The 26,144-nt window shown below is 37.1% G+C and overlaps 3 protein-coding genes across 3 annotated transcripts in view; 2 read left to right on the forward strand and 1 right to left on the reverse strand.

Moving 5' to 3' along the window:
- The window catches only part of LOC124414517 (unconventional myosin-Ie-like), a 44,190-nt gene extending 19,701 nt beyond the window's left edge, over positions 1 to 24,489 (reverse strand). The window contains exons 1-10 of the mRNA XM_046895473.1: positions 23,873 to 24,489; positions 18,963 to 19,088; positions 9,948 to 10,037; positions 9,250 to 9,344; positions 8,889 to 9,066; positions 8,063 to 8,225; positions 7,824 to 7,931; positions 6,572 to 6,700; positions 6,112 to 6,308; positions 5,612 to 5,779 (exon numbers count right to left, since the gene is read on the reverse strand). Coding sequence (XP_046751429.1) covers positions 5,612 to 5,779; positions 6,112 to 6,308; positions 6,572 to 6,700; positions 7,824 to 7,931; positions 8,063 to 8,225; positions 8,889 to 9,066; positions 9,250 to 9,344; positions 9,948 to 10,037; positions 18,963 to 19,088; positions 23,873 to 23,875 — 1,257 coding nt within the window. The 5' untranslated portion in view covers positions 23,876 to 24,489. The remainder of the gene's footprint in view (positions 1 to 5,611; positions 5,780 to 6,111; positions 6,309 to 6,571; positions 6,701 to 7,823; positions 7,932 to 8,062; positions 8,226 to 8,888; positions 9,067 to 9,249; positions 9,345 to 9,947; positions 10,038 to 18,962; positions 19,089 to 23,872) is intronic.
- Positions 3,017 to 3,819, forward strand: LOC124414518. The gene has a single exon (XM_046895474.1). The coding sequence runs from the start codon at positions 3,052 to 3,054 to the stop codon at positions 3,721 to 3,723; it is 672 nt and encodes a 223-aa protein (XP_046751430.1). The 5' UTR covers positions 3,017 to 3,051; the 3' UTR covers positions 3,724 to 3,819.
- On the forward strand, positions 12,037 to 18,843 carry LOC124414519 (arylphorin subunit beta-like). Its single transcript, XM_046895475.1, has 7 exons — positions 12,037 to 12,302; positions 14,100 to 14,367; positions 14,491 to 14,821; positions 15,587 to 16,026; positions 16,467 to 16,783; positions 17,795 to 18,141; positions 18,257 to 18,843. The coding sequence occupies exons 2-7, from the start codon at positions 14,161 to 14,163 to the stop codon at positions 18,655 to 18,657; spliced, it is 2,043 nt and encodes a 680-aa protein (XP_046751431.1). The 5' UTR covers positions 12,037 to 12,302; positions 14,100 to 14,160; the 3' UTR covers positions 18,658 to 18,843.
- Positions 24,490 to 26,144: the final 1,655 nt, after the last annotated feature.

Below are 26,144 nucleotides of genomic sequence, written 5' to 3' on the forward strand. Positions count from 1 at the left end.
AAATCTGCTGTCTTGTAAGATTTTCAATTTCATATTTTCCCGCCCCTTCATTCACTCTCTCTCTCTCTCTCTCTCTCTCTTACGTTTATATCGTGCCCGACTTTCACGAACTTTTTATCCACATCGCGTTAATAAAGTGTAAATACGTGCACGGATTTGCAACGTGTAGGACTTGCACTTTTCAGTATAACCTGTTTCAGGACGTGTATAAAGCTACTCGCGAATTTCCTAGCCTGAGGCCTCACGGCTTATAATATAGGTACCTACCGAGTTGCGAATGAGCTCTGTTACGTATCTACATACAAAATATATTACCTCTGTACTACGTACATACATTGAACATACGAAATGCCACGCCCGTTTCTCTCGAGGTTAAAGCCTTTAAGTGAGATGTATACCAACTGTCTAAAGAAATCCCTATATTGTTAGGGAATTATTTTTCTGACGAACGCTACCCTGCTCGATAACGCCATCGTGTATAGTTGTGATGTGAGTTATTTAAAGTCCCGCTCATTTTTTCCCACACACAGATTCAACGTCACAACAATTAATCACCACCGATCTAGGGGATTTTGACGCCGTTGGTACACGTCTTACTTAATAGAAAAAATAATCTTTTGGGGTTAAAAAAATCTTTTTCGTGATCGCAACGAGTCGTGAATCTTTTTTCATAAACAATTTTGCATAAGCAAAAAAAAGTACTCCAAGGATGCAAAAAAAAAAATATGAGACATTTTTTGTGAATTATTTATAATTCGTTTACTTTATACATATATATTTAATCGAAAACCACTCTTCCAATGGACAGCAATAATTATCGGATTTCTCGTGATTTAAAAATAAAAATAAAATTCTAAAAAGATATTAAGATTTTGTTTATCGATTTCGATTTTTTTTTTTTTTTCTCAACGAGCCTGTAATATACACCAAACCAGAAATGGAGCAAGTAAAAATGGGCAAGACAGACGGCTGTGATAACATCGATAAATTTCGTCCAAGTTAAATTTAAAATTAGATCATCAGCGGGAAAGTAAGGCGCGTTGCTCGAGGCCCCCTTTCGATTCCGTTCCTTTCCTTTCCTTTGCGTTCCCTTCGTTGAACAGTTTCGTTTGTAACGTTCGAGTTAACCGCCTATCCCCGCGGCTATTCCTACATCCTGTGTCTTGCGTTATAAGAGTTGCGTAATATGCAGGAGAAAAGAGAGATAAAGAGAGAAAGAGAGAGAGAGAAAAAAGGTAACGTACCGTTTCTGGGCGAACACGGTACCTAAGTAACGTTTGTACGTACATATGTATGTACATACGTAGGGTTACGTATAACATACATATACGTATCATCGTGCGGTGACTTTCACTGCATTTAATAACACGCTGCATTAAACTTGGGTTTCTTCGAGTCTCTGTATGTGTAACATTTATACCTGTACTCAGGATGCAGGATATTATACTTAGTGGAGTTTTCTCTCTGAACGTATGGGTATACTGCAGAGTGAATTCCTAACGACTGCACGTTCCGTCGTCTGCTAAAATTTAATGCACACGCGCTACAATGAGATACCGAGAAGCAGCGTGTTTGCCAGGGCAGCCAATAGTCAGAAACGTAACACTAATAATAGTATGTTGTGTAAGAAAAAGGCAAACACGGTATTTTCGGGCAGAGTGTAAAAGTTTGTAAAGACAAATATTGCAGATACGCAAGGCGAGGAAGTCGTTGCTTCCTTGTTGCACACGATTCTTTACTTAACAGAGTATGTTATGCAGTGTTTCACGAAACAAGAAATTGAGGTTAGGGTCGCGTAATTGCAGATTTGATTGCGACTACGCATGCGCGTGGTATGGAAAAAAACACTTTTAAAAGGATTCGTATAGTGACTTTGGGTGGGGATAAAAATTTATAAAGATCAGATAATGGAAGGGTCACGATATCGAATATTTAAAAACGTGAAAATCTCTAATGAGAATTCAGAAGGCGACAGTCATAAAATGTCCCTAGAAATCCACCGTTAAGGTGCTTATAAAGACACGTTGTACACCTCGAAAACGCGGGGATGCAAAACTCCTATACCGCTTAAGCGATTAGAGTGAAATTCGGGCGGTTAATACCTTATTTTAGCAAAGAGTGGAGCGTCTTCTTACTTTTTCAAATTTTGGAAAAAAAATTTTACAGATTGGTTACCACCCATAGAAATTGGCCAAATTTTTACAGTTGCACGGAATGGATCGAACTATCCAGTATGATACCACTCGGCGGTGATAAAACACACATTTTGAGCCCAGTTCCATGAGATTTTATGGTGAAATGACGAAATGGCAGCTGATCTGGGTTTCGATTACGAAGTACACCGAAATCTCATTTTGGCGACATTTGTTACCGACATTACGCGCATGCCGGTAATGTATGCATATAATGTCGGTAAAAAGTTACCGGCAGGCGTGAAAGATCGGTAACAAGTGTCGCCAAAATGAGATTTTGGTGTTCTTCATAATCGAAAACCAGATCAGCTGCCATTTCGTCATTTCACCATCAAATCTCATGGAACTGGGCTCAAAATGTGTGTTTTATCACCACCGAGTGGCATCATACCGGATAGTTCGATTCAGTCAGTGCAACTGTGAAAATTTGGCCAATTTCTGTGGGTGGTAACCAATCTGTAAAAAATTTTTCAAAATTTTGAAAAAGTAAATAGACGCTCCACTTTTAGCCAAAATAGGGCATTAATTGCCCAAGTTTCACTCTGATCGCTTGAGCGGTACAAGAGTTTTGCATCCCCGCGTTTTCAAGGTGTACAACGGGTCTTTATAAGCACCTTAACTGTCTGTCAAAAAATGTCCCTAGGAGCGCACCGTTAGCTGTAAGCTCCTAGAGATATTTTCTGACAGTCGCGATTGGTATTGCATCGGTTGCTCAATCAGGCGTTAACTGTCGGCCAATAAAATTCGATCGACTTGACGCATGCGCATAAGATGCGTCAAATTTCTCTCGGCGTTAGAATAATTGTATATGAAATGTTTCTATAGTATAACGATTGAAAAATTTCCCCCATTTTCAGAAATGGCGCTGAGAAGAGCATCGTTCCTGATAATATTATCAGCGGTGAAGTTGTCTCGATGCGCGTTGGTGCTTCCACGTCCTCCTCACTCTCCGAACTCCATCGAGCAGAGTATCGCGGGTCGAATATTGGATGGAAAATCTTTGTACAACGACAAGTCTTCGTTCGGGAGTACGACGAACGTCGAAAAGCCAAACACGGACGACTTTCGGCTCCTGGAAATCGAGTTGCGTTCCGGAAGTTCATCGGAAGGCGTCAAGAAAACACCGGCTAGCGGTAAGCTGGACGTTTTCGACGAGAAGATCTCGTCGATGCCCGGAGAAATCGGCCGCCATGAAGAAAAGCTCTACTACCTCAAGCAGGCAGGCCGAAAACGGACCAGCTGGGAGCCCAGGTCCTACCTGAAGGCTCTACTCGAGGGTGAGAAACGCTACGCCATCACCAAGAGCCTCTTTTACCCGAGAAAGAAACACGGGAGGATCGTCGACGCGCTGGAAAACGAACAACTCGAAACCTCTACTACGGAGAATTCACTCCCCACGTCCAGCGAACTTCCAAAACAGATTCCACCACCCCCTAGCAGGGTGCCAAGTCTTACGATTATCGCCCACACAACCCCGGTCCTCAAATTCATGTCCGGGAGGTCGGATATACTTCCTGGTTATAAATTTTGAAGAAGGCCTAGGGAATTTTGAAAATTTATAACTAGATAACTGATTATTAGATTCGATTTGGAGTTGTTTTATTGTTAGTCATTTGTAAGTGGGTCGAGGTTCGTTTGCAGAATTTTTTTACTAGCAACGATCAATGGGAAGTGTTGCTTCTGATAAAAAAAAAAAATCAAGTAAATGAAGCTCGATTTGTATACTTTAAAATAAAACAAACCCTAATCGAATCAGATGATTGTTTGTCGAAATGTAAGTTCCTGAATGTCAATAGCTTTTGGACCCCTGATTTCGATTTCTGGGTCGAAATTGTTCGATCGTCTATCGCCGGCTTCGATTTAGCTGCTGGAAATTCAAAAACTGGCTTGAAAAATATCGAAAAATCGTTTGATTTTTGCAGAATATGATTTTAAAATGGTCCATAGAATTTTTAGTTTTCCGCAATTTTCATACCAGATTCACAACCAATGACTTAAAAAGAAGCTTCTGGAACAGATTTTCTTTCCAAAAATATTCCGTCGCAATTCAAGGATTTACTATAATCTTAGATGATAGACAATATGACGTGGAATTTTCTACAAAGTGTGAAATACAAGTATTGTGAAGAAGATGGAAAAGAAATGGACGTAAACAAGTTGAAACTTAGTACCCTGAACACGTGAGAAGGTAACGCGGGTGAATTTTAACCGCTACTGATCGAACTATCAACAAATTTACCGATTAAGCCGATTGTTGGCTCTTAATGAGATGAACAATATTCACTAATTCAATAGAAAAAATGAGCAAATGAATATTAGGATTCTGTGAAAAAGAATTCAGTGAACAAAATTGAGTAGTTATACATATAATTGATTATTTCTTGGAAAAGGGTATGTGTGAAAAATTTATTTTCATTTCCTGTAACTTTTTGCGCAAGTTAATTCGAACCTACGTGAGCATGATTATCGAGCTTAAAAAAGATTTGTAAAAGTTAGCTGTGATTACGATTACGTAGATTAGGAATTTTCTTTCTTTTTTTTTTTTTTTTTTTGCTTTGTTATTACGGTACGTCAAAGAAGTAGAGAGGAAGAAAATTGTTTTTTACGGCATGGGCATTGAAAATTCCACTTTTTGTGGCAGTTTTCGTACCGTAAAGTGACGCTTTATACGGCAGCGAACAAAGTTGCGGAATAAAGTCTTTATTCCGCAGTTTTGACGCGCAGTTCGAAGTGCGCATCGCAAACTGCCGTATAAAGTAGGTTCGTCGAACAGATCGTGACATAACCTCACTCTTCGTTTTGCTTTTCAATGCCCATACCGTAAAAAATATTGTATGTGGCATGCCCGTAAACCGTTTTTTGGCTCGAATAATTTCAGTACTCGCTTCCGACTCGCTTCCGGCTCGCCCTCAGCTCATCCTGAAATCTTTACACTTACCAAAAAAACAGGCGGTTTACGGGCATGCCACATAAATAGCTACTTTAGACGTTATCGCCCTCAGATCATTTTCTTGTCAGGGAAGAATGAAGAATATTTAATTGAAATAAATAAGATTATGCACCGGCGATTTGATCGAGTGATAATACAGAATCACGTATAATAATACGCGACGATTATATTATTACTGCGATTCGTAGCTTTTCTACTGTTCCGTGTAGACACGTGCAATCGTACCTTCTATTAATGTAAACATGAACATTACATACCTGACTGTTATGCATATGTATATATATATATATATAAATACATACCTGATACTTGTTACGTATGTATGAGTAAATAATCAGTATAACTGTATAATATATTAATTATTGTTCAATAAAACACGGATGAGATGGTTATTTTAAGAAAAAAAAGATCGAAATGCAAGGGAAAGAAAGTGAAATAAGTTAGAAATATACCGAAACACTCGACTCACCTGCTCTGCCTTCAAAGTCAACTCAATGAATATTTGCTGAAGCTTTTCGTTGACAAAATTTATGCAGAACTGCTCAAAACCGTTCCTCTCGAATATCTCGAACCCGTAAATATCGAGGATGCCGATGTTCTGCCCATTCGTCGATGTCTCCATGGCCAAATTGACGCGCTGCAAATGAACGGAAGTTTTTACTCAGATGATTAAAATTCCAAGCATGACTTTTGTTCACATTCTATTCGTTTAAGATATATTTTCGATTAATTTCATGGTTCGTTTTTTTTTTCAAATTCAATTTTATTCTACTATTCACATTTAGATTTCGATTTTCACAAATCTTCTTTGTTAATTCTCAATTTATTTACATAATTTAAATCATCTCCTATTCTATTCTTCCTTGTTAATTTATAATTATTATTCGGGCGTGTTTGTGCATGAAAAAACTAATTGAAACAAGACTCCTGGTGTACGATGAAACGTGATGAAAAATTCACTATCGTTACCTTCACTAGATAATCGAACAATCTTGTGTATATATCCTTAGCCAACGCATCTCTGGCGTAGAGAGCTTGTTCAACGTTCAAAGTAACGTCAACGGTTTCCGACTGACTTCCCCACTTTGAATCGAATATTCTTGAAGTTAATTTGTGGGACAACTGCTCAGCCGATACTTCCAGCAAGTGTTGAGGATATTCGAGACCTGAATGATGAAAAAAACAGTAAAAGAAAAAAAAATTAATAACGAATAATTTCATGATAAAGCAATAAATAATTATCTTAATATTAGTTCTTTTTTTTATCGATAGTAGTTATCTATTTTCAGCAGAAGTTTGATTCAAGATATAAGTTAAATTTTATGCGGATAAAATATTTCAAAACAGGATTTGAAAAAACTTTTGTATAATTTCAACATGAAAATGGAATTTTTACAAAAAAAGATAAATGAAAAGTTCGTCAACTTACATTGAGGATCGGCGATTCGTGAGTAATTTCCATCTTCAACAAATTGTATGTTTCCAATATGCAAAACTCCGGCAACCAGTTGAAATATCTGGGAAACTTCTGTATTCCGAATTCCCATGACGCTCAAGGCTGTAGTTGATAATCATCGTAGAACATGAAGGTAAGATGAAAAAGAAGAAGCAATAAATTTATGAATTTTCTACCGGTTATTGCATTCAACTTACATCACAATGGCTTTAACCGATCGATAAATATTTCCGGTGAGTATAATTGTGAAAGAAGAATGCATCGTAAGATCGACTCGAGAAAATAAAAGTTATCTGATTTTTTTTTTATTATTCTTATCTTTATTTTCGCGTATCAAATATACGAGTTTCTCAGACAATTTATTGTAAATATTCATAGTTTTCGATCAAATCTGACGATAAGAATATCGCAAAGAATCATAGAGGAATCGGAGTAACCATAAAAAGAATGAAACTGTGAAACGACCTCGTTGTCAAGTCGTTTGAATTTTATTGGTCGACAGTCACCGCCTGATTGAATAGCCGATGCAATACCAATCGCGAATGCCAGAAAATGTCCCTAGGAGTCCAGAGCTAACAGTGGTCTCCTAGGGACATTTTCTAAAAGACAGCTAAGCCTGGATTCCTAGGGACATTTTCTGACAGACGGCTAAGAATGGGTTCCTAGGGACATTTTCTAAAAGACAGCTAAGACTGGATTCCTAGGGACATTTTCTGACAGACGGCTAAGAATGGGTTCCTAGGGACATTTTCTGACAGACAGATAAAAATGCGTTCCTAGGGACACTTTCTGACAGACAGCTAAGAATGGATTTCGAGGGACATTTTCTGACAGACAGCTAAGAATGGGTTCCTAGGGACATTTTCTGACAAACAGGTAAAAGTGGGTTCCTAGGGACATTTTCTGGCAGACAGCTAAAAGTGGGTTCCTAGGGACATTTTCTGACAGACAGCTAAAAGTGGGTTCCTAGGGACATTTTCTGACAGACAGCTAAGAGTGGGTTCTTAGGAACATTTTCTGACAGACAGTTAACGGTGGGCTCCTAGGGACATTTTCTGACAGTTGCGATTGGTGTTGCGTCGGCTGTTCAATCAGGCGGTAAGTGTCGGCGAATAAAATTCGAACGACTTGACGCACGCGCATAACGTGCGCACTTTTCTCATGGACACCCGGTATATTTGGAGGATAGCGATAATGGCGTGCGGAGAATTGGAACACAACCCACCTTTTAAGGTCTCCTGAAAATCGTGGGCATCATTTGTCCCGTCGACTTTATGGTTGCCGCCGTGACTCAGATATTCGTAATAGTCGAGATCTGTGAGTCCAAAGGATGCTGTAAAGGAGAAAAGGACAATTTGTTAAACATTTTCACCCGACGTGTAAATGAATATCGCAAATTTAAGCTTCTTTCAATTTAAAAATGTTGTGTTTTTGCACCAAAAAAAAAAATTTCGTTCTACTCACCTTTCATTTCTTCGTTGGCTCCAGTCGCGAGTTGATAAAAAACGTGAAAATTTCGTTCCCCAGGATTATGCGACGTGACTCTTGATTTTTCTAATAAGAAATTAGATATTTTTCCACCCTCAGGCTGGCCGCCAGATCCGAACATCATTTCCACGTACTTTCCCTGTAATTTAAAATCAAACGAATTAACTAATCAGAAGAAACTTGATTGTAAATTAAAATATCGGGAAAAATATTTAAAGAAAAATATTCTTTGAATATTGAATTTTGACGAACTGCGTAAACTGACGAATCTTAGCAAGGCTTCGATTGTTTTCTTTCTACTGCAACGTAAAATTTGGCATGTATTTTTTTTATCTATCCCACAAAATGAAGATAAGTAACTTAATTGTACAATAAAAATATTCCAATTTTCGTTTCTGCAATTGAACAATTGAGAAAATTCCGTTTGCCTCAGTAGATAAATAAATTCCCTTGAACTTTGATTAGCAATGACTGTTCTCAATTATTGGCACAGATTGAAACAAATTAGCACAAGATTATTAAATCACTTCTAAGTCACGTGCAAATACATCCTTCGTAGTTGATTTGCAAGTTTATAAACAAGTTTATTTCAAAGAGAAAATCTAAACAGGAAACAATATTCATATATTCAATCAAACGTGTACTTTGAGAAGCAACAAAAAAAAAAAAAAAAGCATAAACTCGTAGGATTGCATTAATTTCATTTAAATAAATTTTATCGCAACTATATAATGCGATCATGATTAATTAAACCACGCATCATATCTATTAAAAGCAATAAAAGCGTGTAAAAACAACTCACAAATCTACTGCTGTTATTGTTCCTGACTGTCTTTGCATTGCCAAAAGCTTCGAGCAAAGGATTCGACTCCAGGATAACATCCTTCACCTTTTGAACCCTCTCACCACCTCCGCTGACCCTCGATACATACGACATTATGTATTTAGCTGCGACGGTTTTTCCAGCGCCAGATTCTCCGCTGCAAGAAAGGAGAATGAAAAAATGTCAAATGTGCGTAACAAGAAATATAAATAAGAAAAAGTACCCAAAAAAAAATAATATATTTATTTAATTTCATTTCGTATAATTTATTGAATTTTTTTTTTTCAATTTTAATTGTTTTTCTTTTTTTTTTAGCTTACATCTTACGTAATAATCATACCTTATGATGACGCATTGACTCTCGTTGTCGATTAGCATATTTCTGTACATTTCGTCGGCAAGCCCGTAAACGTGGGGTGGATTTTCGTAGGGAGCCTTGAAACGAGAGGAAGAAAAAAACGGTACAAAGATGAAAAAAAAAGATAACTGTGCGTGCAAATGTGCATAAAGTGGTTTTTTTTTTTTTTTTTTTTTTTCCTTGTATTTTCAGGAAGAAGAAATAATTCGATCAATATAATGAACAGTCGTGTCACTGTGTCTATTCCGAATCACATCATCGATAAACAAAAACTAATCTTAAATTACATTATCGCGTAAGAATTACTAGAAACAATTTGGAATTGCCAAAATTTAAAAAAAAAAATAATACAATATTACTCAGATCCCACGATTATTCTGCCCAAATATATTCAATACTCAAAAAAAAAAAAAAAAAAAAAAAAAAACAAGATTCTTTCAAGAAACTATTTGAATAAAAATGATAAAATTCATCCCAAATTTCAACATTAATTTGTCAAAATTCATACCCATCTGCATAAATTCAAATTTGTAAATGTTTCAGTTATTTCTTCCCGGTATATATATATACCTACATTTTTTTTTCATTGATTTGATATAATTTCTTATATAGTTTCCTTTTTTTGATTATTATTATTATTTTTATTATTGTTTTGTTTTTTTGTTTTTTTACGAACTTACCGCTCCCTGATAAATCTCGATTTCCTTTTCGCCGAAGTAGGGCATCTGCTTGAAGGGATTGATGGAGACGATAACCGGACCGATGCATGTCTACGATCGGTTCTATAGAGTCAAGGCATATATTTTTTTCTGGCATACATGTGTAGTGTAGTTAAAAAATAAAAAAAAATAAAAAATAAAAAAAAACACATCTATCCATAGTTTTAAGTATGGATGTCGAAATATATGTTTCAAATTACGACGACACGTTTTTGTTTCGCTGGAACAAGGTCTGGACGTTATTAGTTTGATCGAGTCATTTAAATTTTTTTGCTAATTTTGTTTAACGTGTTTTAATAAAACTTTACGTTTTTCCTCAGTTTTATGATTTTTTCAACACCTGCAACGTGATTATAAAGAATTATAAAGCAAGTTTCTAATAATTCCGAGGTTATATTTTCGGACAAAGAAAAATCAAAGATCTATTTTTACCAATGCTCCCGTGATTTGACACGGAATGCCCCTTTGTGTGTGAAATCTTTCCAAAACAGGCACGCACGCACGCACGCTCGCACGCAGATTGCCGTAACGATAAGTAACTACATCCGTTCCGTTATACCTGAGGCGATCTATTTTTTCCGCCCACGGAAGGAAGGCTTGGCCATCGGCCCACCCCTGAACACTAATCTCAACACGATTAGATTGCTTTCAACTTATAAGGTGTACTACATATGTATACAATATACATATACGTATACAGGGTGGTGAAAGAAAAAACAAGAAAATACTGAACCGATTTGACAAACACGTGAATAAAATCCAAATCGATCGATGATCGATTTTTGAAAATTTCTTTTTTTCCTCGAAAATAGAAGAAGAATTACGAAACTTACGTTTAACGTTTGAAAAGCTGGAAAATCTTTATAATTCGTCGTTTAGATACAGGCTGTTTAAAAAACAAGTCAATGTTTTACAAAAATTCCCTGGAAGACTGAAAAAAATTTAATGTAAGAAAAGAATTTTCCACTTGATATCGATCTTGAATTATGATTCAACGACTTAATTTATTTTTTTTCAATTAATTACTTGAAATAAAATTCCAACTTTTCGAAAGTCGGTCAACGCTTTTGAATTTTTTTCACGTTTCAAATCGGTACCTTTTTTTTTCGCTCACCCTGTATATATAGTATATCATATGTAAGGACGGAGGGAGTAGACGTTGAACAAAGGAAAATAAAATCGACAGACAGGCAACGAGGTGAGAAAAGGAACTTTGTTCGATTTTTTTTTTTTTTTTTACTATTCTGAGGCTACATAATCAGGCGTGTAAACATCTGACGAAGAGAAGCTCACGCCGACATTCTAGCGTGATGAACGAAGGATTATGATATTCATGATGATAAAATTTTTCTCGCCTTTTATTTTTTTTATAATTTTTTATATCTCCGTTTTCTAATCTCATAAAAAAAAAAAAACTTGTAAAGTATTTTTTCACGTTTCTCAATCAATCGCTCTATACTTGCATTTAAATACATATTATATATGGTATACCAATTTCAAATCGAATGCGATTGATTTTATCGAAATTTTTTTTTTTTTTTTTTTTTGTGAAATAATCAGGAGTTTGAAGTTCGCAACTTGAACGTGACGTAACATTGAAAGGAAAAAACAAAGTACTGTTTTGGCTGCAATTATAAAACGAAGATCCTTTACTTTGACTGCTGCAACTCGATTTCTATGTTGTTTTTTTTTGTTTTTTTTTTTTTTAAACAGTTACTATAGAAAAGCGTTCGTTACACGTTACCATTATAAAAATTCAAACATCCGTAAATTTTTTCTACAAAAATTAAAGGAAACTGTTCCAGATAATTGTTCGAGCTTGGAAAAATAAAATTTGCAACTATGTAACCAGCCGTAAATTATTTAAAATTCATAATTCTTTCCTCGCAAACTTGTCAATTGAATGATTAATTTTAAAAAATTTTCTTACTTTATTCTCTGGTAACAAAAGTGGTCGAAATGAAAACTATAACGAAATGATATCGAACGAGTGACATTTTCACGCAGATTGGTCGTGTCCTCGACGTTTCTGTTATGTGGTGTTACACAATTAGCTGCACTTAAAACAAGTTAGTTAAATTATTTAGTCAGAATTAGTCGGTACGTTCAGTAGCACGCGCTTTTATTTTACCAAACGCGATATAACGTGGAATAAAATAAATTCCAGTTTACGGGTTTGACTGTCTATACCTAAGCGAACTCTGCACGAAACTGTTAAGAAGACGGCTAAATTTGCTAAACACATCAAGTCGTTGTTCTAGTTCGTGATAAGTGATACTAAAATCGGACATGAATTAAGGACGACGTTGGAAACAGGTTCGATCTTATTTTAATCGTTCCTTTCATTTGTGTTTTGTTTTCTGACAGGAATAGGAAGGGCGGGGTTGAAATTCCGAATTTGAAAAGTTCCGAAAGTCGCAAATTCCGATTATTTTTCGTCACGAAACTTAGTAAAGAAATTAAACTTTGACGCAAAGTTCCGAAAAGCTAGAAATTTGATTTCTTTACTTCAAGTTTCGTCATCAAATAATCCCCAGCAGAAATTAAATTTTTTTTGAAATCACTGTAGAGAAGAAAAGTTTGTACCTAAGAATCGGAATTTTTAGTTTAATAAAATATTTCAAGTGATGGAAAAATTATTGTCATTGAGATTGAAATAGGCGAAAAAGTGAAAATTTGTATGAAATTCTTCCGTTTATTAATAACGTCAAACGCATTTGCGTACAGCGTATAACGCTTAATTTAACATTGTTGCCAAATATAGGAATTATAGACACTCCGCACACGTCATACGCATGTATACTATATTAAATATTACGCAGGGTATAATTTCTACATTAAACATTATACGCAAACAAATTATAAACACGAAAGTAAAACGCAATTTGTTTTAATTTCATGTAACGTAAAATTATTCTCATACGTTTCATTCGATTACGTGAATTAAGAAGAAGAATAGAAACTAAATAAAAAATTCTATTATCGTATCTTCTGTTCCTCAACTGACAATTTTTTTTTTCCGCATTCTTTATCATCTTGTCTGCACTAATCGTACGTAGGAAACAAACGTTGCAGAGAGAAGAAAAAAAAATGCACGATGTATAATTCAACAAAGTAAACTTTGTTAATAAGACGAAACAAGTTGTTTCCGGATCGGATTGAATCACCTCGTTTCTCCGGTTTCTAGTTTCTATACAAACGTATGTACGTACATACCTACATGCGATTCTGTTAAACATGCGACAAGTAGTCCGCGTTAAACATGTCACAGTGTCCATTATCCAGATCATCGCACTCGGGAGGTTTAGAAATTGCTACTTTAACACTCCGTCGTGAAAAGAGGTCAAAAAAGTGTTATATTCTCGATTCTCGAGGCTCCATTAGACATGAAATTGCCACGTCAATGTAGGAGTAAGGACGTGGTGTAAAGTATACATGGTGGTCCTAGAACTCCTGTGACACGCCCTTTTCTTCGAGGTTAAGGCCTTTAAGGTGCTTATAAAGACCCGTTGTACACCTCGAAAACGCGGGGATGCAAAACTCCTATACCGCTCAAGCGATCAGAATGAAACTTGGGCAGTTGATGCCTTATTTTGGCAAGAAGTGGAGCGACTTTTTACTTTTTCAAAATTTTGAAAAAATTTTTACAGATTAGTTACCACCCACAGAAATTGGCCAAATTTTCACAGTTTCACTTAATGGATCGACCTATCCGGTATGATGCCACTCGGCGGTGATGAAACACACATTTTGAGCCCAGTTCCATGAGATTTGATGGTAAAATGACGAAATAGCAGCTGATTTGGAATTCGATTACGAAGAACACCGAAATCTCATTTTGGCGACATTTGTTACCGACATCACGCGCATGCCGGTAATTTATGCGTGTAATGCCGGTAAAAAATTACCGACATGCGTGAAAAGTCGGTAAAAAATGTTGCCAAAATTAGATTTCGATATTCTTCGTAATCGAAAACCAGATCAGCTACTATTTCGTCATTTTACCATCAAATCTCATGGGACTGGGCTCGAAATGTATGTTTCATCATCGCCGAGTGGCATCTCACCTCTACCCCCCATAGTATTCTCTCACATAAAATCTTTTCCAAACAGGTCACCAATACCAAATAAATCACCGTCCTACTAATCACCTCAACAAAATAGAAGAACAAAAATGTTTCGAGATCTTGCAATCCTCGCAGTATTAGCGATAACACCAACGATCTCGTGGCCCGCGAACAAAGAGTTTCTGCTGCAGCAAAAAACAGTTTACGAATTGCTACGGCACGTAGATCAGCCGAAAATTAGCAGCGATGGTTCATACTATGATTTGGGAGTGTCTTATGACATTGAGAAGAACATCAAGTACTACAACGACGAGGTAGGTGTGAAGAAGAAGGCAAATAAACTAACGTGTCCTCCCCCCTCCCCCCTCCTCCTTATAACATCAACACAGATTTCTCTGTATGTACTTTCTGCTTTCATGAATCGTCGTTGGGTGAAGAAATGCGTAAGAAAGTTCCTAGATCGTTATGAGAAAGGGATGCAGCCGCGGGGTAAGATCTTCTCACCCTTTTACCCCAAGCTACTCGACGAGGCAAAGGACCTCTTCGGGATCTTCTATCATGCGCGGGACTTCGAAACGCTCAACAAGACCGCGGCTTGGGCACGAATCTACATGAACGAGGGAATGTTCGTCTACGCCTTTAGCATCGCGGTTGTTCATCATAGGACGACACAGTTCATCAGCATTCCGGCCGTGCACGAGATCCAGCCACATCTATTCTTCAGTAAAATGGTTATTCGAAAGGCACAGCAGGCCATGCGGGAAGAACGTTAGCGAATTCAAGTTACTTATTACTAAACTCATGTTTTCGAAACATCATTTTCGAAGGGCTGTAATGGTTTCATGGCTTACTGAATTACAAGGTGATTCCATTGTTAGATAGAGGGTACAAGATTGACTTTCTCTAATTTTCAGTATTCAATGGTAGCTAGACTTCTCACTACTGACAAGTGATCCCTCAATACTGGAATTCCACTGTTGAACGGTATAAGCTTAACTTCCCCTAATTTTTAATGTTAAATGGCAGCTTGTCTTTCTATCATTTCCAAGTGAATTCCAATGTTGAAGGGTATAACCTTGAATTCCTCAAATCTCCGATGTTAAATGGTAGCTTGACTTCCTCCGATTGTCAAATAATTTCTGAACACTGAGTCTCCCTGATAGCCAGTTCTTTCCTCTAAGCTTCGATAGGCATCGACCTTTCACCGAATGAAGGCCGTGAATGAAATCCAATGATGAAGGGTAATTGGACATTCCGTGATTCCCAAGGAGTCCCTAGATTTTCAATAGTTGTTTAACTTCTCACTGATTTCCAAGTAATTTCCAATGCTAACCAGCGACTCAAATTCCACTGATTTCAAAGAATATCCAATTCTGGTTCCTTCAAAGCTCCAACCTGATTGCAAATCACTAATTTAATTGGCAACCTGATTGCAAGTAAGTTCACGAGGTTCAAAGTGCATGCAGCTTCAAGCGAATTCGAATGCCTTAGTTTCAAACACGATGGCACGACTCGTTTTCCGGTCTCTTCCAGACACCAGAAGCACTTATATGTCCGCCAAGGGTTACCTAGTGGTTCCAGCGTCCTACGGCAACTGGCAAAACACCAAGACTGACGGTTATAACGAAGACGAGCAGCGCCTCAATTACTTCATGAATGATGTGTCACTCGCCGAAGCGATGCACTACGCTCATCTGCTGAGACCATCCTGGTTGTGTCGTGTCGAGTTCAGCGACAATGTTTTCGCAGCATGGCCACCACGAGGTGAGATTTTTCTATGGTGGCACATGCACACTTTGGCACTTTACAAGATGGAACGTTATTCCAACGGCCTCGGGGCGATAAAAGAATTTGATTGGAACTACCCGCTTCCCTACGGACATGATTCCAACGCCAGCTATCCCAATGGATGTCAGTTTCCCAGTCGCAAAAAGGGATCGCGCATTCCACACCACCTTTTCCCACTACTGAAGGTGAGTGTGAAGCAGCTACAGCTTGCAAGGTTTTCATTATGTTTGAACATACGTTGTTGAAAGAAGCTTCATTCTTGTCCTCATTCGGTATACATACAGCAAGTTAGATGAACTAGACTAGCCGTGATAATTGGCAACCAAGAAAATTAACGAGGTTGAAGTTAATAACGTTAATGTCACCAGAAGAATAAAAGAAAAACTCGCTATATCACTATATGTATATAGAATGACTTTGAAAGTGTCGAGTAACCAAAATATGAGTGACTTACTTTAGCTTCTTTGCGTCGTGGACATTGACGTTACGAACTTGAACTTCGTCGGTGAACTGAGGTTTAACATAACTCGTTTACTGGTTCATGAATTGTAACTACTTACTATTCACGACATTTGGTGAACAGAAATGACCAACAGAAAAATTTCTGTTTTCATTCTTTCTATAGAAAGTTCGCGACCTCGAGTCACGGTTATCGTCAACACTGGACACAGGGATGATCATGGATATCCACGGTGAACCGGATGGCATTTATAAACAAGAGTTCGTGGAAATTCTGGGTAATATTCTTGAGGGAAACGCAGACTCGATTAACCGTGAATTCTACGGCAACTACGATGCATTGGCAAGACAAGTTCTGGGCTGTGCTCCTCGCCCCAAAACTAAGTACACACCATGTCCGAGCACCCTGGAACACTATGCTACCGGACAGAGGGATCCGATGTACTGGTCACTAACCCAGAGAATAATCAACGCCTATCACGAGTTAGTTCTGCTTCCACTTGTGCAAGTCAAGACGTTCTCACCCGAAACCATATCAAAGCTCTGCACTACTCCTTACAAGGTGCTTATAAAGAAGCGTTGTACACCTCGAAAACGCGGGGAAGCAGAACTCCTATACTGCTCAAGCGATCAGAGTGAAACTTGGCAAATTAATGCCTTATTTTGGCAAGAAGTGGAGCGTCTTTTTACTTTTTCAAAATTTGGAAAAAAAATTTACAGATTGGTTACCACCCACAGAAATTGGTGAAATTTTCACAGTTGCACTGAATGGATCGAACTATCCGGTATAATGCCACTTGGCGGTGATGAAACGCACATTTTGAGCCCAGTCCCATGAGATTTAATAGTGAAATGACGAAATGGCAGCTGATCTGGTTTTCGATTACGAAGTACACCGAAATCTCACTTTGGCGACATTTGTTACCGACCTTTCATGCATGCCGGTAATTTTTTACCGACATTACACGCATACATTACCGGCATGCGCGTAATGTCGGTAACAAATGTTGCCAAAATGAGATTTCGGTGTTCTTCGTAATCGAAAACCAGATCAGCTGCCATTTCGTCATTTCACCATCAAATCTCATGGGACTGGGCTCAAAATGTGTGTTTCATCACCGCTGAGTGGCATCATACCGGATAGGTCGATCCATTCAGTGCAACTATGAAAATTTGGCCAATTTCTGTAAGTGGTAACCAATCTGTAAAATTTTTTTCAAAATTTTGAAAGAGTAAAAAGACACTCCACTTTTTGCCAAAATAAGGCATTAACTGCCCAAGTTTCATTCTGATCGCTTGAGCGGTATAGGAGTTTTGCATCCCCGCGTTTTCGAGGTGTACAACGGGTCTTTATAAGCACCTTAAAAACAGAAACAACAGTTGTCGTGATCATGAAGTCTAAAGAATACAAATTTCCAGGCTTTTCCATCGATGTGACCATGTGACCATTGTCAAATAAATTCCTAACGGCACGTTAACTTTTCGTTTTTGCAGTTTTGCCTCACATTTGTGTCCCTACACTCTCAAAGACCTGGCATACGAAGGTGTGACGATAGAGTCAGTTGAGGTGGAAGACATTTTCACGTACTTCGAAGACGTGGATTACCTCGTCTCGACGGGTCTCGAAGTACAAAATGGGCAGAACGAGCCGGTGGTTAAGGTTAGCCAATGCCGACTGAACCACTTGCCCTACCGCTATAACATCACGGTGAAAAGTGCGACCACGACGACGGTTTGGGTCCGGGTGTTCCTGGGCCCGAAAGAAAACTCGAACCAAAACGAGCTGGGCATATCGGAGAACTACAAGGACTTCCTTCTCCTGAACGTGTTTGCGGTAGAACGTGAGTACCTGCATCACTCGAAACGTTGGTGGCTAAATGTATGGTTTTGTTCACCCCATGGACTTGAGTCACGACCTTTAGGACCGTCTTTTCGTCACTATTCTCCTGATTTCAGTTGAGAATGGAACGGTCACTATCCAGAGGAATAGCGCGCAGGATTACACAGTGGCGCCGGACAATATCAGCGGTGATTTGTTCTACGAGAAGGTTGTTCAGTCCCTGAATAATGGCGACGATATCTTTGAAATTCCGCATAATCTCTACGCCCTAAAGTATCGCACCGCCATTCCTAAGGGCTGGATCGATGGATTACCACTTCAACTTTTCGTCTACATAGGTTCACCGATGGCCGAGTTTATCTACACTAGTTTACCTTTAAGAAAATCGATTATATTTCCCCTGGACAGACCTCCGAACCTTGATCCATCCAGTTTGGAGAACGCTTACCTTAAGGAAGTCAGAATCTACCACACGGAATATTCAAAAATCAAGCAAAAGACTCGCGAAGCGAAATGAATCACCTCAACCGGTAAAGTAATCAACGAATGTGTTTTTGTTATCATTGCATTGTATTACTCACGCTTTGTATTATTCTTTACGTCAGTTGTCACGTTATACGTTCGACTGCACAGCTGTTATGACAAATGAGAAACGACGCTTAGTTGCTTATGAACTTGAAAGATCCTGAAATTATTAAAGAAGAAGAAAAAATTACACTCGAATAATCCGAAAGATGAGCAAATTAGAAATATGCGACAATTTCAAAATATTATTACTAGTTTTATAATTAAATCAGAATTTTCGTTATTTTTTAAGGATACAAATATATAATCGTCCATGTATCGTTTTTTCAGATTTTCAACGATCGAATCCTCGTTGACTTTTGGTAGTAAAACCATATCGTCAACACCCGACACCTTGACATTTTGACTCTGCCAGTGATAAACCTGAAACGAGAAAAAAATTTATGAGAATTGAAGTAGTCGTTGACTAAACGTTTAAGTACTAAATCAGAATTCTGAAATTTACCGATTCTAACTAAGCTATGTCAAAAAAAAAGGTCCGATAAAAACCGTATTTTGCACAATGAGTAAGATCAATAGCTATTTATGTGGCATGCCCGTAAACCGCTTGTTTTTTTGGCAAGGATAAAGATTTCAGGACGAGCTAAAGGCGAGCCGGAAACGAGTACTGAAATTATCCGAGCCAAAAAACGGTTTCCGGGCATGCCACATACAATATTTTTTACGGTATGGGCATTGAAAAGCAAAACGAAGAGTGAGGTTATGTCGCGATCTGTTCGACGAAGCTACTTTATTCGGCAGTTTGCGATGCGCACTTCGAACTGCGCGTCAAAACTGCGGAATAAAGACTTTATTCCACAACTTTGTTCGCTGCCGTATAAAGCGTTACTTTACGAAACGAAAACTGCCACAAAAAGTGAACTTTTCAATGCCCATGCCATAAAAAAGCAATTGTTGGCAAGAACGGAAAATTTTTGCGGTAAAACAGGTATCTCCGTGCGATGCAAACGAGAAAAAGAGTACGTAGTAAATAAAAACCAGAGAACATAAACGCTGGAACAAGTGCAGATTCATGCTCAATAAAGAAAGTCATTGAATATTATGGCGACTTAGATAATTCATCAACCAGTGATTATTGGCCAATAAATTTTAAACTAAATAAACTGCAGCCATCGTATTTTTTCCAATGCCAAACGATTTTTATTTATCATTAACAGAATCCATCTGTCAGTATTTTTTGTTTAGTTATCCTAATGAAAGTAGAATAAAGAAAGTATAATACCGAACAAAAAAAGGTTAAAAATCGATCGAACCGGGAGAAAAACGTCAGTCGAGGGGTTTTCGGGGTCGCTCAATACAAATCAGAAATCAGATGTTCAAAATTCAATATAGTGAATCCAACGAGCGACCTCGAATCCCCTGCAAAGAGTTTCTTGACCGTATTTGATGAAATTTGAAATTTTCATCCACCATATTGGACCCACGATCTTTAATTTTCAAATATGATTTCAGATTCATAAAATCAGCGAGTCCAAAACCCATAGAATACTATCTTGTTATAAAAATTGACTCGTTAAAATAATGTGTGAATCAAAGGATTAATATTATTATCATTATCGTCATTATTATTATTATTATTATTCGTATTTACAACATTATATTTCATATACGGTATATTTAAAGCGAGAAAGGACCGGAGAGATTGCGCTGCTGCGATTGCGAGCACTCGAGGACATCAGACTCGAAGGTTCTGAGATGATTACACATTTCCGGTTGGTACTGTTCGCTAAAAGTCTCTCTCTGTTCATTCACCGAACTTCCGCCGGCGGTGCTCCAAAGTAGGAGCTCGAAACCCGCAGCCACTCGACGACACGATGATTTTTTGTCTCGATAAGTATTATTCGTAAATACTAACTAATATTTAAATCAATCATAAATGTAATTAAATTTGCAGAAGATCAAAATCCAAAGTATATGAAAATTCGTACTGAATTTGTACAATTTCCTCAAAATATATATAATATACATTATTACTGTAATAAAATACACAAAATTATTAACATTTCTGCAAAACTTTCTCTGTGCTACGTACATACATTTTTTTTTTTTTTTTTTTTTTTTTGAGAAGAATAGCAGAATCAAAAGAATGAAAAACGAAGGAACGATTGAATTTTTAAATGTACATACATATATCGATTGAAGTTAGTAATGTTATCGTAACAAAACATTAGGAATAAATAACTATTTTCTTATTTTTACAATGATTTTCATGGAACAAAGATTGCAGAATATGAATACCTGTTTTTTGTATTATTACTGAATTTTAAACACTTCAAAAATCGCGAAATAACAGTTATACTTCTCAGCTTGAATCGTTGCTACGATAACGTTACTAACTTCAACGTGATAAATTAATTACATTTTTAATTAAGTTTCTAACTTGTCAAACAAGAAAAAGAAAAAAGAAAAGGAATTCTCGACAATAGTGAGAATTGAAAAAAAAAAAAAGGTTCGCAAAATCTGGACTATCCAATAGGCTACTTGTGTCTAAAATGAAAATTAATGACTTGGGCAAAACGGATGTCACGATTAGTGATAAAAGACTAATTACATGGATACCTACATATATATATATATATATATATATATATATATACATATACCTTCATGTTATTTATGCGTGTGATGTTACCGGTATGCTGAATGTATGCATAATTCTCCCATTGTACGCCAGTTTTTGTTATTATACATGAGGCTGCCGAAGAAAGTAAAACATAACGGTACCGCCCCCCACATAAATAACGCTCAGGTACTAATTTTAATCAGGTTGTTACAACAGTCCCAGAACGGTATTACAGAAGCGATATATCTTTTACTGCAGCAAAGTCAATCCGAAAAAGAGATTTTTCGCCACGTGACCGAAAGTTGGTTAAATTTTTTATTAAAAAATCTACTGCACGTCGGAGATTTTCAGATTTTAATTATTATTTCTGGCTTCTTTGTTACATCTAATCTTTTTTTCAGATTTTTATGATTATTTTCTTTTTATACTCTTGAAATTTATCACGTTTTATTACATAAATATACTTTTCATCGACACGAAATTTGAAAACCAAAAGATTTTATGTGTACATAAGAAATGAGATTTCAATTAAAAGAAAAAAGAAATTAAAAAATAACTCAACTTGTCGCTATAATAAACAAAAACAAGAAAGGTTATGATAAGAAAATTTCAATTTTACAAATGAAATGTGTCTTTCTTTTTACGATGCAACAATTCACGAATTATAATTTCTCTATCGTGATTGGAATATATTTTATACAAGTTGTTTTCTTTTACATACAAAATGTCAATCGCAATATGGTAATAAAATGAAGTATATTAATTAAATTGAAATAAAATGACAATATAAGAGTTTTTTCGAATATAGTTTGATGACACTCTTAAATAGCTCTAATTAAGCGATTTATTTTTTCAATCTCATTTCCGACCATTTACAGCCTTCGGAGATTATTATCATAAGACTTAAAAGTACATCGTAGAGTAGTAGAAAGAGTAAAATGTCTAGGAGAGAGTAAAAGAAGTTAGAAAAAAAGAAAAACATATCAACTGTTTGAAATCTGTAACAAGCAGGCTGCTACGAAAAAGACGATCATGTGAAATTATTTTCATTTGCGTTGAACGTACACAACGAATCCAAGGAACGGAGAAAAGGATGAGTCAATTGGGAATCCGAGAGAAGATTCTTCGTATAGGTATAAAGTTGTTATAGAGGCTGCTCAGTGACGCTACCCGATGAATAACATGGAGAATAGATTACGAGAAACTGCTCAGAGCGTGAGTGAGGAAGAAGAAATAACAACATGCTTAATCATCATCTGCTATGCTCATCCGCGTGTGTAATTACACAAGTTGAAAGATAGGATGAATTGATTCAATTCATCAAACCCGCGAGTAACGTAAATTTCAAACAATATACGATTTTCCATTATTAAGATCTAGTAAAAGAGAAAATGAATCATCAAGGCGACAACTTTTACATTCAGTAGTTCTAACAGACATCCGTTGTTTTTATTTGCGGTTTCCTTTCCATATCATCGCTGTGTAATGTTTCCTTTTTTTCCTCATTTCTTCCTATTGGACTTGAAAGGCCATAAAAAGAGTTTTCAAATTTGGCGCGCGTAAATTGCGCCTGTTTACAGATGATTGTGCATACACAAATGTAAACGATACCTAATCAAATCGTACGTCAGGCGGTAAAGTGAATAGAATATTTGAATTTAATTCGAAAAACAAAGGCAACAGGTTCGTCTCATGCGTCATTATCCTTCGAAGAAACGACCGACGACTCACGCGTAAACCGGACAGATTTTTTCCCACATTACATACGTGGGTATCTTTACAAGACACAATAAGAAGGACCTTCCGGCGTCGTAAGGACGCGTGCATCATCGCTAGGTTTCAAAGCCCTGTCTCATGAATTTCCAGTTTTTTTAAAACTAATATTGCTAAGTAATTCTTCAGGAAAAATTCAGCAAACGTATAGAAATTCATGAACAAAATATTGTCTTTTCTTTAGTGATATATCTATATACCTGCAGTACATAATTGGTACGTGACATAGAGTGAAACTTGAAGAAGCGGTGACTAATCCGTGGAATAGCAACAATCAGCGACGGCAAAAGCTGTTATATACGCGTATACAACATCCTTAAAAAGATATCGAGAGATAATAGGATCGCGGTGACTCAGAATCGACTTCGCGCCGCGCGAAATTAATAATCGCGAAATACGCCTACAGCTGATATCAGACGGTCTTTCACAGATTAAAGAAGATAACATAATAATTCCCGTAATACAGCGCTCTGATAAAAAAAATAAATAAAATAATACAGATACGCGCTCAATGGCTCGAAACTACGTATTTCAAAACATCATCGAGTTGTAAAAGTAACTCTCGAATCATTGCGGCAGGTCATCAAAGAGAAATTGAAAGTGAGAATAGCGATAAGCGAGAGGTGAGAAACCTCTCTCTCTTTCTGTATTATGTTTTGTATTCTAGGTTACGATAATCTCGATAGTTTTCCTATCTACACATCGCATCGACGACTATTCCGAATAACAGTCGTGGAGAAAGTGGATTAACTAGAATAGAAACAGAAGCTCGGATGTGCTGAAAACAAAAAACAATCATCGCGCTACTCACCATTTTGACGTGAATGTGTCCCGCACTTTAGAGTCTCCTTCCGTTCATAACAAACTTTACACCCACAGTTCGACAACAAAAACAACAGACAATCGTGCCACGAGTTCAAGAAATGACTGTCGCTGCACTGAATTTGTAATAAAGAGTTTGAAAGAGAAATGAACGCAATAACGATGCACCAGTCAGCGAACTCGATATTATTATACCCTAATTGCAGCTGGTCGTCGTCCGGTTGTCAGACGCCAGCAGTTTATCCATTTCGTCGTCGTCGTGTAAAGTCTGGCTAATCCAAACTAGTCTCGCACACAAGTTGCAGTGCACTCACAAAGCGCGAATCACCGACACTCAACTGTCACTTACACAGCCACCATTTACAGCTGACACCTCGCCAAGTTACCGACCGAGAAACTCGGCGCAACGTTTGCTTTCACGTGTAATTCGATTTTCGTGATTTCCGTCTACGAATGTTGACACGGATTTATTGCCGATGTTCGATGAATAAACCGAGGTTCAGCTGTTTCCGTGCACCGTTTTTACTGCAGTTGCACCTGCTCACACGCACGCGGAACACTGATGCATAGGAAACTGTGTCGTCTGTTACGTGACTCGGAATCTACGGCTACTATGCTCAGCCTGACGCGACGGCTGTTTATTCTCGACTGCCGACTGGAAGCGACAGAATCATTTACAGCGACTCGTCGCGCACCTTGCGGGAAAAGCCAAAAGCTCGGCAGTGACTCTCAACCTCGAGCTATGAAAACTCTAGGACTGAGCGATGAAATGAAGGTGCTTGATGTGGTGTTAGGTGACCGATTTGAGAATAGTGTTGCCAACCGTATAGAAATTCTGTGGAAAAAGATAAATCGTTTATTGATTAAGAAATATTGTCGCTTAGGTCGAGATCCTGGAAAAAAAACTGAAGATTTCACACGAAATCTCAAGACTAATAGCGAAGTCTCTAAAAATGGTCTGTGAAATTGAAACGATATACTAAAAATCAACCAATTTTGAGCGATCGCTAAAAATTTGTAAAAATTTTTTTTTTGTATTCTCGGCAACGTAATAAAGACAGATGTACTTGATGCTTGTATGTATATGTATGTACTAAGCATTATATTTATTAAATCGCTCATCAGGACAGGTATATACATACATACATACACCATATTATTTGAGTGACCGTTATTGTTAGCGCAGATCGATGTTGTTATTTTTGTCTATCTAATCTAGCTTTAATCGAACGGCGATTCGAGGTTATTGATATAGTAATGATTATTATTATCGCACAATCGTATATCGTAAGTATATAAATTAAGTCATGAGGATATTGTAGAAAGTATATTAAATACTCTAAAACCAAAATTATGCGGTCGTGTTCATTTATTTCCCATCGTTCTTTTTTTTTTTTTGCATATAATAATTTACTCTAGACATTTATATACCTACTATCATTTTCACTTTCCAACACCTTTGGTGGTGTGAGAAAAGTATTGTTTTTCGGTCGAAAATCCATTTTTCTGATTTCAATGAATCTTTACGTTTCCCAACTTCTAGAATCCGAAAAACAGGTTTTTAGAAAAATTGGTTTGTCTGTCCGTGATGATATCGGAAATGGTTTGATGGAAATTTCTAAATCTTACAGGATTTTACAACAAAATAATGGGGATGCTAAAAAATTGCCATGTGCTGTTTAATCTGAACTTTCGGTTATACCGGAAATAAATCTATTCTCAATATTTAACCGACAAAGCTATACTTAGTCTTCTTCATTACTTTTCTGAATGAATTTTATACCGCAAGACTCTTCCCTTTTCATGGTGATAAAAATTACCGTGAAAAACTATTCTTCCAGCTTGTTGTCGTCTAAATTCAACACAATTCTCAATTTTCTGACCGCTTCTTTTAGTGTTTACGGTACCAAAATTCGGATGAAAGTTCTGTGCAATGTTTCTAATGTAAATATTGCTAATCAAAATTCAATTTCCGAGAGTGAAGTTGACGGTAAATAAAAACAAATTACTTTTTTAATCAGGCTTTGTTTGAGAGCCGTCAGAGCTACACTCAGATCTTACAGCAGGAGTGAGTCACATTAACAGGTCCGGCTTAACCGTTCAACTCAAAAGCCTATAGCTGTAGACGCTCAAAATTTTCGGCTCTTCAATTTTCAAAATCAAATTTTTGTCCGTGTTGTCTCTGTTGAGCATAGAGAGTGAAATCGCTCGTGATTTAGATTTTGGAAATATAAAGGATGAATTTGCTAGCGTTAAGGCGG

The sequence above is a fragment of the Diprion similis genome, chromosome 14, assembly GCF_021155765.1.
Source record: "Diprion similis isolate iyDipSimi1 chromosome 14, iyDipSimi1.1, whole genome shotgun sequence".
Classification (NCBI taxonomy): domain Eukaryota; kingdom Metazoa; phylum Arthropoda; class Insecta; order Hymenoptera; family Diprionidae; genus Diprion; species Diprion similis.

Bases quoted from the DNA above. Each gene is read 5' to 3' on its own strand.
- LOC124414518 (XM_046895474.1), top strand. From the start codon at position 3,052: ATGGCGCTGAGAAGAGCATCGTTCCTGATAATATTATCAGCGGTGAAG.
- LOC124414519 (XM_046895475.1), top strand. From the start codon at position 14,161: ATGTTTCGAGATCTTGCAATCCTCGCAGTATTAGCGATAACACCAACG. The intron at 16,027-16,466 runs GTGAGTGTGAAG...TTCTTTCTATAG, and splicing joins ACCTTTTCCCACTACTGAAG to AAAGTTCGCGACCTCGAGTC. The intron at 18,142-18,256 runs GTGAGTACCTGC...TCCTGATTTCAG, and splicing joins GAACGTGTTTGCGGTAGAAC to TTGAGAATGGAACGGTCACT.